The sequence below is a fragment of the Silurus aristotelis genome (genome assembly GCF_946808225.1).
Source record: "Silurus aristotelis genome assembly, chromosome: 14".
In the NCBI taxonomy this organism is placed as follows: Eukaryota; Metazoa; Chordata; class Actinopteri; order Siluriformes; family Siluridae; genus Silurus; species Silurus aristotelis.
This window is the reverse complement of record NC_139587.1, coordinates 7,550,818-7,561,140: the sequence shown is the minus strand read 5'-3', so window position 1 is coordinate 7,561,140 and position 10,323 is coordinate 7,550,818. Positions and strand designations below refer to the sequence as shown.

Here is a 10,323-nt window from a genome sequence, read left to right as displayed (position 1 = left end):
TTTTTTCCCATTGTGTGTCTTGTCTGTAATATACATTATTTTTTTTTTTTTTTTTTTTTTTTTTTAACCTATTATTTTCGGTATGGCCTTTTTTCAATAAATGTAGATACACAACCAGGTAGAGAAAGCATAGTTATGTGCATTGTATAGTTGAAACTCTTATGTAGAGGAAAAAATTATTAACTAGAATTAAATAATTACAATAAGTCACAGGAGGATATTGATTTGAGTGTGGGGGTTGTATTGTGTTATGCAGTGCTGTTCATCAATATTTTAGTCCTTTTGTGGTGTTTGTGTATAATTTTTTATTTTATTTTACAATGCTTTATATGCAAATCTCTTGCATAATAAGCAATGTATATTTTATGGAACCAATTAACATATTAGACTTCACAGAATAATTTGTCATAATAGTAGGGGAAAAGTGTGCTATATGATAAGAACTGAAAGTCATCTCTTTTATTTTGATAACTTGTCTTTCTAGCTGCTGCAATGTATATTACTCTGCTAAGCTTTGGGAGGACTAGAAACCAATGTGCTGTGCTCTCTGCTGATTTTCACTTTGGTAAATGTCAGTTTTCTACCCAAATATAGAGACAAGACATTTAATTCAAAAGACCTGAAGTACATTTTCTCAAAGCTTGTACATGAGATTTTTTTTTCTCCTTGAATTGTAGCGACCAAATCGATGCGCACACCTACGGTGGTTTGGAAAAGTGTTTTCTGAACTCTAATTTTTTAAAGAAAAAATAAAGGTCTGGGAAGACTTGCTGTGATTAATGGAACCATGAATTCTGTTGTTTACCAAAAACTCTGGAAGGAGAATGTCCAGCCAGCTGTTCGTGACATCAAGCTGAAGCAAACTTGGGTTCTGCAGCAGGACAATGATCCAAAACACCAGCAAGTCCACCTCTGAATGGCTGAAGAAAAACAAAATAAAGACTTTGGAGTGGCTTAGTCAAAGTCCTGACCTGAATCCTATTGAGATGCTGTGGCATGACCTTAAAAAGGTGGTTCATGCTCGAAATGTGGCTGAATTACAACAATTCTGCATAGATGAGTAACCAAAATTCCTCCACAGCGCTGTAACAGACTCATTGCAAGTTATCGCAAACGCTTGATTGCAGTTGTTGCTAAGGGTGGCCCAACCAGTTATTAGGTTTGGGGCACACAGGTGGTCCTTTTTCACACAGGACCATGTAGTTTTGGATTTTTTTTCCCCTCAATAATGATAAAAAAAATTTTTAAACTGCATGTTGTGTTCACTTGTGTTATCTTTTACTATTTATATGAGTTTGCTGATCTGAAACTTTAAAGCATGACAAACATGCAATAAAATAATAAATCAGGAACTGGCAAACACTTTCACTTTTCACACCACTGTATGTCCTTGTGTTAATGTAGGCAGTAGAATTTAGATTTCCATTTATTTGAAGTGATAAGCCCAACTCCATTTCAGCAATACAATACTTGTACACAAAGTGAACTTTATGAACTTGAGTAAATTGCACAGAACTTTTACCTGAACATTACTGTAAATGCTCTGGAATGAATTGGATTATCGAATACACCCCTATGCTTACTCACCCAACTTCAGGACCATTCGCTCACTCGTGCGCTTGTGGCTCAATGGGCAAATCATCACAACACTGCTCAGAAAAGTGAATCAAGTCAAGTAGGATTTTTTGTCATTCCAACCATATACAATACAGAACACGATGAAACAAGTAGAGGACCAAGGTGCTACTTAAGACAACAAAAAGTTACACAAAACACAATCCCACAACACTAACTGGAACGTGACAAAGTGCACGTGTGACATTTAGTGCAAAAAAAACAACACAGAATCGAACAGTACCGAGACTTGTTTTTAGTGCAAATGATTTGTCCATTTAACAAATACTTTACATGCAAACTCTGAAGTGTTTTAGCAGCAGTTTGTGCAAAACAATTAATACATTTGTTTATTTGTGTGTGTATGTGAGAGATTGTGAGTACAGTCCATTTGTATTGACGAATGGCTTGTTAGAAACTGGAGAGGGTGTGAATCCTTCAGTACCTATTCCCAGACAGAAGGAGAATGAAGTGGGTGTGTGAGGGATGTGTGTGAGATCTGCTGCAATGCTGTTGGCCTTGCGGATACGTGTGGTGTAAATGTCACAGATGGAGCATAGAGAGACCCAGATGATCTCAGGTGTCCTCACGATTCACTGCAACAGTGAAACTCCCAAACCAGGCAGTGAAGCAGCTGGTCAGCATGTTCCTGACTGTGTGTGTGGAGACCATTGTGAGGATGTGTTGGAGGAGCTGGGGTCTTCCTCAGCATTCTCAACAAGCAGAGACATTGCTAGGGCTTTTGTTTTTGTTTTTGTAATGGGGGGATTATGATGTTTTTACAATGGAGTCAGCTAAATCTGATAATACAGATATATATATATATATATATATATATATATATATATATATATATATATATATATATATATATATATATATATATATATATATATATAAAAACAGGGGGTGTCCATACATTTCTGGGCATATAGTGTAGAAGTATAAAAGTGGATAAAAAAAAAGATGTTGAACAAAATAATATAAACATTGTTTTAATGAAATAAAAAAAAAATCTTCAAATAAATATAAGAAATAAAATATATTTATTTGTACTAGACACTCCAACTCTTAAATCAAGACCCTTTAAAGTTACATGAACAGAAGCTTTTTTGTTGTTTTCCTCTTCTTTTTTGGCGCGGACAATCTGACTGTGGAGGACTTTGCTGTCCCATCATGCACTGCGATCCATTTTGAGCGCTCGCTGCTACCAACGTGTTCCGGCTGTGGGCATGTATGTATGAAGCTCGAGCCGTGTTAAAGATTAGCGTATTTCGGTTCAGCTTTTTGGGGGATTGATATAGAAATTCGACATTATCTTTTGCAGGAGTTGTTTTTCTTTTGCATGAATTAAAAGGCCAGAGACTCGACCGCTCGCCCGACATGTCTTTGATTTGCGCAAGTAAGTTTAAAATGCTTTGTTTCTAGCGAAGCCGGAAGCTAAGCTAAGCTAGTCATGCTAGGTAGGACATTTTACCAAGCACTAAATGTGCTGAAAGTGTGGGGTTTAATTGTGCTGCGGTTTTGTGTCCGTGTATATATAACAGTAACCGTACAGTAAACCTCTCACAGTGACTGAATCTCTCTGAAAATGGCTCCACGGTTCTTTTATTAAGGTCGTTTATTTATACTGTATGTATGTAGTGCAGTCGTATGAACGAGGAAACCCATGTGAGACCCAGCCGAGTGGCATGAATCGCAATTTCTTAGTTGATTGGTGCATAAAACTAACCTGCTCATCTTATTTCCCGAATGAAACAGTTTTTGGGAGTCAGATTGCACAAAAACGCATTGGAAGCAGTTTTATACATAACACAATTTATCACTGGTTATATCAGGAACACGTCGATTCTTGAATAAAATACATTTCAACAATTCAAAATATATCCATATCCAATATAAACCCTCTTTAATAAAACGCATGCAATAATCCAAAGGAGATGAGTTAATTCACGTGTGTTGCATGACCACTATTTACATTTTTCCACATTCCACAATAACATCCATGTGCTGAAAAGTTTTTATTTTCAGGTTTTGGACACCCAAAATCAGTGTGACCCATTAAAGTATAACCCTTGATGAGCATAAAGCAGATTGTGAGAGCCAAAAGATCAGCGTTGTTTTGATTTTGGGGTAAACGTTCTAATGAGTCCTGTTTTGTTTGCAGTTTCGAACGAGGTCCCGGAGCACCCGTGCGTCTCTCCGGTCTCCAACCAGGTATTTGAACGGCGCCTCATCGAGAAATACATCGCGGAGAATGGAGCAGATCCTATTAACGGCCAGCCTTTGTCCGAGGAGCAGCTTGTTGACATTAAAGGTAAATACTACACACGATGCAATACACAGTGATTATTATTATTTTTTTTTTTACACAAGTTAACTGCTCAGCGTTGTCTTCCTCTCTCCAGTTTCCCACCCTATTCGACCGAAGGCGCCGTCTGCCACCAGTATCCCTGCCATTCTAAAATCGCTTCAAGATGAGTGGGTACGTGAGACTTTTCCGAAGCGGCTCTTCTTTCTGAAACGGAGCACATGATCTCACAATGCGTTATCGAGTTTGCCTAAAGGATCATGCGGTGTGAGCAGAATATCAGTGTAAAATACCTTATTGTCTCTTTCATTCAGGATGCAGTGATGCTGCACAGTTTCACACTGCGGCAGCAGTTGCAGACAACACGCCAGGAGCTGTCACACGCACTCTACCAACACGATGCCGCATGCAGGGTCATTGCTCGACTCACTAAAGAGGTCACTGCTGCCAGAGAGGGTGAGTTCTACATGGATTCCTAGGGGTTTCTCGGTGCAAATGCATCATGTTTGCACGCTGTACAAAATATTTATTACGTTTTAGATTTTGCCAAGTACTAGCTAATAGTACATAATGTCATTTTTATATCCCATGCTCTGCAAACATTTTGTGCCTTACACACATCCTGCACTAATATAACCTCTAATTTGTACTGTACTTGTTCAAGAACAATTATTATTGCCATAGTCTTAAGATTTATTTGCATATTTATCTAAACTTATTTATGTGCACAATCGCAACTAGGTTCGCACATGGCAGATGCTAGACTGCATTTCGTTGCGGTGTACCTGTTCTATGCAATGACTGTGTGTGTGTGTGTGTGTGTGTGTGTGTGTGTGTGTGTGTGTGTGTGTGAATTGATATAGAAGATATATTTATAAAGTATGCTGTTAATACATATATTAACACTTGTAATCCTTGCCTTTTGCAGCCTTGGCCACTCTAAAACCTCAAGCTGGATTGGTCGCTCCGCAGGTTGCTCCTGCTTCCCAGCCCTCAGCGGTTTGTTTCTCCAGCTCATTTACATTCCCTCACTTTATGCATAATCCGTCTCAAATCTCAGGCATCTTATTTAGATATATTTTTCTCATTAATTTAAAACATGTTTGTTGATCAGGGTGTTGGTGGTGAGCCTATGGAGGTCAGCGAACAGGTGGGAATGACTCCAGAGATCATCCAGAAGGTAACATCTCCACAACGGTCAAACTCTAACTCACTGTACATCATGTTGGTTGCTTTGAATGCATTATTAATATTGTTTTCCCTATCGCCAGCTACAAGACAAGGCCACTGTCCTGACCACCGAAAGAAAGAAGGTAAAAATTGCACCGTTTTTGAAGAATTAAATTTGATGCACCGCAGATTGGTGATTACTGCATTATTAGCAATTGTTATTCGGCATCAATTTTTTGTTTCTTTGAAATTTAGAGAGGAAAGACGGTGCCAGAGGAGCTGGTCAGAGCCGAGGATCTCAACAAGTATCGCCAAGTGGCCTCCCATGCTGTAAGTCAGTCATACGTTGGCTTTTGACGGTGCATTGTAAGGTTGTGTGGCAGTCGTCAACTGTCGGACTGCAGTCGCGAGATTCGTTTCGACTTTGTCAGTGTACATGCAAGTACATGTACAAAGCCAATGAATTGCAGTTAACATCTAACCAGAAGTGGCTTATTTACAACAATAATAATAATAATAATTTGTATAGGCTGAGAGTAATTAATGTACAGAAGATGCAGTAGGTATTAAGATATGGTAGTAATACAAGTAGTAATAGAAGTATAGTAATATATATAGAATATTAGTAGAAAGTAGTAATAAAGATGGGGCCAGGAAAGTATTTATCAGATCAAGAATTTCACAGAACATTCAATACTGTAGTCGAAATGTTTTGATTTTCACTGTCTCGTATGCAATTATTAAGGCAAGACCAGTGATGTAAACTGCCAGTATAGAACAAAACTTTACATTGAAATGTCACATTTATCCCTATAATCTTTATATTAGCATTCAGTAATGACTTCTTTTAATAAACGTTCAGCCTTGTTATTTAATTTAGTAAGCAAGATATTCTATGCACTTGGCCGTTATAAATTGTGAGTTGTGTAACTCTGTTTTATGGCAAATTTACTGTTTCTTTGTACAGGGTCTCCACAGTGCCAGCATCCCTGGAATCCTTGCTCTGGATTTGTGTCCCACAGACACCAACAAAGTGCTCACAGGTACAGAACCACACAAACCACCACCTAGCTGACTCTTAGAGTCTATTCTGCAGACTAACTTTCTCTCATTGTCTGTTTCTTTCACTTTCCAGGTGGAGCGGATAAGAATGTGGTGGTGTTTGACCGCAGAGAGGAGCAGATTGTGGCCACTCTCAAAGGCCACAGCAAAAAAGTCACCTCTGTCATTTACCACCCATCCCAGGTACACAGTCTTCCTTAAATGTTGTGACGCGTGTAAACAAGTCTCTGTACTTCTGTTAAAGGGAAATCACATGTTTTCCCTTTCTACAGTCCCTGGTGTTTTCCGCATCCCCGGACAGCACCATCCGTGTGTGGTCTCTCTCAGCTGGAAACTGTGTGCAGGTGGTTAGGGCTCATGAGGGAGGAGTTACTGGCCTCTCCCTGCATGCTACTGGAGATTACCTGCTCAGTTCCTCTGAGGATCAGGTAACGTAAAAGCATGGATATAATGGCTATTACTTGTAGAAGCTAATGTAATATAGTAAAAATAGATGTTGCACTAGATTTTGGAGTGTACTCATGAAGATTTGTGCCATTCAGACACAAGGGTGTTAAAGTTAGGTTCTGATGTAGGTGAGGTGAGGAGGCCTGGAGTGCACTCTGTTCTAATTCATCCCAAAGGTGTTCAGTAGGTTTGAAGTCAGAGCTCTAAATCAGGCTGCTCGAAACCGTACACTCCAACCCATGTAAACCAAATCTTCATGGAGCTGGCTTTGTACACAGATGCATTGTCATGCTGGGACTGGTTTGGGTCTCCTAGTTTAAATAAAGTGTAAAGTTAACTGTACTGCGTCCAAAGACATCATATATGATTGTGTGTCTCCAACTTTGTGTACTAACAATTTTGGTAAGAACAACATATGGCTGGAAAAGTCATATGTCCCAATACTTTTGTCCATATAGTGTAGAGAGATGTAGATTATATGTACAGCAAATAAATATAATGTTTGTGGCTGTGAAAAAAAATGTGCAGCAGTTGGTGAATAAGTACACTAAAAATATATAAACATAAATATGAAAGTATATATGAAGTTATATTAGTGCTGGGTATGTGTAAGGCACTATGTGAAGAAAATGTAGGCTATAAACGTTTATATTACGCATTGCACGTTTAAAATCATATTTGCTTCCTCTTGACTTCTTTAACGGAAACTGACTGCATGCAAATGTAAGGTATATAACTGCTTTCTTCCATTTAGTTCCTGATTACAAAAAGAGACATTGTCATAAGATGTGCATGATTGATCAGCCAAACAAAATACCTAATTTCCAAAGTACTTTGTATTTTTATAGTTTTTAAAATATGGTGACAATTGTCCTTGAGATGTCACAATTCTAACATCCTGGTCTATATTTTGTCGTGTAGTACTGGGCCTTCTCTGATATCCAAACTGGTCGTGTTCTCACCAAAGTCACCGATGAGACAGCAGGATGTGGTGTGTAATTCTATCCTTCTCCTAAAAGAGACAAATATAATTATTTTATCTTCCGTCTGTAATGTCGTGTGCATTTCGGCAGTTCTTGTAACCTCTTTTTTCTCTTTTTGCTTCTGGTTACAGCACTGACTTGCGCTCAGTTCCACCCTGACGGCCTGATTTTCGGCACTGGTACAGCAGACTCTCAGATTAAGATTTGGGATCTTAAGGAGCGCACCAATGTGGCCAACTTCCCCGGGCACTCTGGCCCAGTCACTGCCATCGCCTTCTCTGAAAACGGATACTACCTTGCCACTGGTAAGTGACTTTCTTTCTTTCTTTATTTGTTTGTTTGTTTGTTTGTTTTTTAATTGTGGTTGTGCTGTTGTAGGGGCTCAGGATAGTTCTCTGAAGCTGTGGGATCTGAGAAAGCTGAAGAACTTCAAGACAATTACTTTGGATAACAATTATGAGGTTTGTTATTGTTTTGACATTTTTGGAAGTGCTGACTGATCGATAACGTATTTTTTAATTTTTTTTATTCTAAAATCATTAGTTGATGGGACTCCAAGTAGCTTCCTAATCCATTTATTGATCTGCAGGTGAAGTCTCTAGTGTTTGATCAGAGTGGAACATATCTGGCTGTTGGAGGGTCTGATATTCGAGTCTACATTTGCAAGCAGTGGTCTGAGGTTCTAAATTTTGCCGGTAAGTCTGGCAGCAAATTAAATATTAATATCATTTTCTATCGATAATGTGTTGAGACTTCAGAAATTCTCTAAGCCACATTGTGCAGGTTCTATTTTCGATAGCTTTGATAGAGAATTCTCAGCATGAAATGATTCAACACAAGCTGGAACCTTGTTTTCCCATAATTTATTCCCTTTTCTGCTTTTTTTTCTTATCACTTTCTATAGATCACCAAGGTTTGGTGACAGGAGTGGCATTTGGGGAGCATGCTCAGTTCCTGGCCTCTACTGGCATTGACAGAAGCCTCAAGTTCTACAGTCTGTAGGACACAGAAGAAACGAATTAAATGAGAAATCAGAGAAATAGGAGCTACGCTCTAGTCCATGATTCATTCTAGTGTTTAAGGAGAATACCATGACCCGTAGAACCCATTTAAAAAAATGCAAACGGGACAATAGTCTCTTACTTGCGGATGAAGATGGATACGAAAATATTTACATATTCAATACCTTGTTGTGATAAGTGAACTTGGTTAACACATTCTCTGCTGTTTGGTAATCAGTCATATGACCGTTTCCTCATGAGAACTACTTCTGCTTAAAGATTTTTTAGTAGTTAAAAATTTTGTTCTCATTTCTATTTTTTTTTTTTTTTCCTGCTCTGTATTTGTAGAGCTCTTTCTTCATTTCTGGGTTAGTGGTGTAGGTTTCTTGTGCCTATTTTTTTTGTAACCTGCCAGGAGCTGAAAACATTAATGCAAATTAGATTTCAATAAAGAATCGTTTTTTTAATGTCTTGTGTTACTGGCACTGACTAAACCGTGTGACATGAGTTGTAATATAATGAATCTGATATTAGTCTGTCATACTCTGCCTGAGTAATAAATAATGTGAACTAATCTGGGGCAGTGGTATTTAATTAAGGCTTTGGGTTACTGGGCATAAGGCTGAAGGTTCCAGCACCACCAAGCCACCCCTGACCCTGTACTCTGACCCCAGCTTCCTGACTAGTTTGGATATGTTAAAACTTTAGTTTTCTTAATTAATAGGTTACTTTATCTAATCTACATGTGATTATAGATTTATCTGTGAGGAAAACATTTGATTTAAAAATATTCAGTACCAATCAAAAGTTTCGAGATGCCTTCTCCTTCAGTGCATTTGCTTCATTATTTACAACATTGTACATTAATACTGAAAAAAATCCAAGCTATAAAAAGAAAACATTGAATTATGTAGTAAATTAAAAAAAAACAACACCTTTTTTATTTTATTATTGATTATATATTTTGGATTCTTCAAAATAAGCACCCTTTGCTTTAATGAAAGCACTTGCCTTTTTTTTTTTTTTTCGGTCAACCTGAACTGGTTTTCCAACTTAAGGCGTACCCAGATGTGTTGAGTGCTTGTTGGCTGCTTTTCCTTTACGCTTTGGTCAAACTCATCCCAAAACTTTTAGATCGGGACAATTTTGGAGGCCAGGTCATCCAAAGCGGTGCTCAATCACTCAACAAATAGCACTTACATAACCTAAAGGTGTGTTTGGGGTCCTTGTCCTGTTGGAAAACAAATGATGATGCCACTAAGTGCAAAGAAGATGGGATGGCATGCCACTGAAAAATCCTGTGGTAGCCAAGCTTTTATTTATTTATCTATATCTATATATATACACACACACACACATACACACATACATACAGAGATGGAAGGTAATGAAGTACAAATACTTTGTTACTGTACTTAAGTACATTTTTCGGACAACTTTTTACTTTCTCTCATTACTTTTTGTACACAAATGTATGTACTTTTTACTTACATTTTCAAACCATTTTTAGTTTCAATTTATTTGGTGACATGTCAATATTTATTGCGTGGCTTTTACAATCTACCACAGGCGTATAATCTCCTGGCTATCATGCTACAGATGCAGGCTAACATACGATATTAAAAACAAGCAAGGCAGAAGAACAAGAAGTATGGGGCTAATGTGAATGAGACAGAGGGAGTCAGCAATATAAACAGGAGGGCAGAGACCTACCTGATCATCATCTTTGCTCTGC

The 10,323-nt window shown here is 38.1% G+C and overlaps 1 protein-coding gene across 2 annotated transcripts; it reads left to right on the top strand.

Moving 5' to 3' along the window:
- The first annotated feature begins 2,743 nt into the window (after positions 1-2,743).
- Positions 2,744-9,053, top strand: prpf19 (pre-mRNA processing factor 19). Of its 2 annotated transcripts, XM_083561499.1 has the most exons (17): positions 2,744-2,848; positions 2,942-3,016; positions 3,782-3,931; positions 4,023-4,099; positions 4,240-4,381; positions 4,854-4,924; positions 5,040-5,105; positions 5,197-5,238; positions 5,351-5,425; positions 6,063-6,138; positions 6,231-6,340; positions 6,430-6,585; positions 7,526-7,595; positions 7,719-7,892; positions 7,966-8,048; positions 8,177-8,282; positions 8,492-9,053. In XM_083561499.1, the coding sequence occupies exons 2-17, from the start codon at positions 2,998-3,000 to the stop codon at positions 8,587-8,589; spliced, it is 1,515 nt and encodes a 504-aa protein (XP_083417625.1). In that variant the 5' UTR covers positions 2,744-2,848; positions 2,942-2,997; the 3' UTR covers positions 8,590-9,053. The 2 variants fall into 2 exon arrangements, with proteins under 2 accessions (XP_083417625.1, XP_083417624.1); XM_083561498.1 differs by having other exon boundaries at positions 2,800-3,016.
- The last annotated feature ends 1,270 nt before the right edge of the window (positions 9,054-10,323 follow it).

What these genes read in the sequence shown, in the direction of transcription:
- prpf19 (XM_083561499.1), top strand. An exon ending in GCAGCTTGTTGACATTAAAG is followed by an intron (nt 3,932 to 4,022) that starts GTAAATACTACA and finishes TCCTCTCTCCAG; the next exon opens with TTTCCCACCCTATTCGACCG. An exon ending in CACCAACAAAGTGCTCACAG is followed by an intron (nt 6,139 to 6,230) that starts GTACAGAACCAC and finishes TTCACTTTCCAG; the next exon opens with GTGGAGCGGATAAGAATGTG.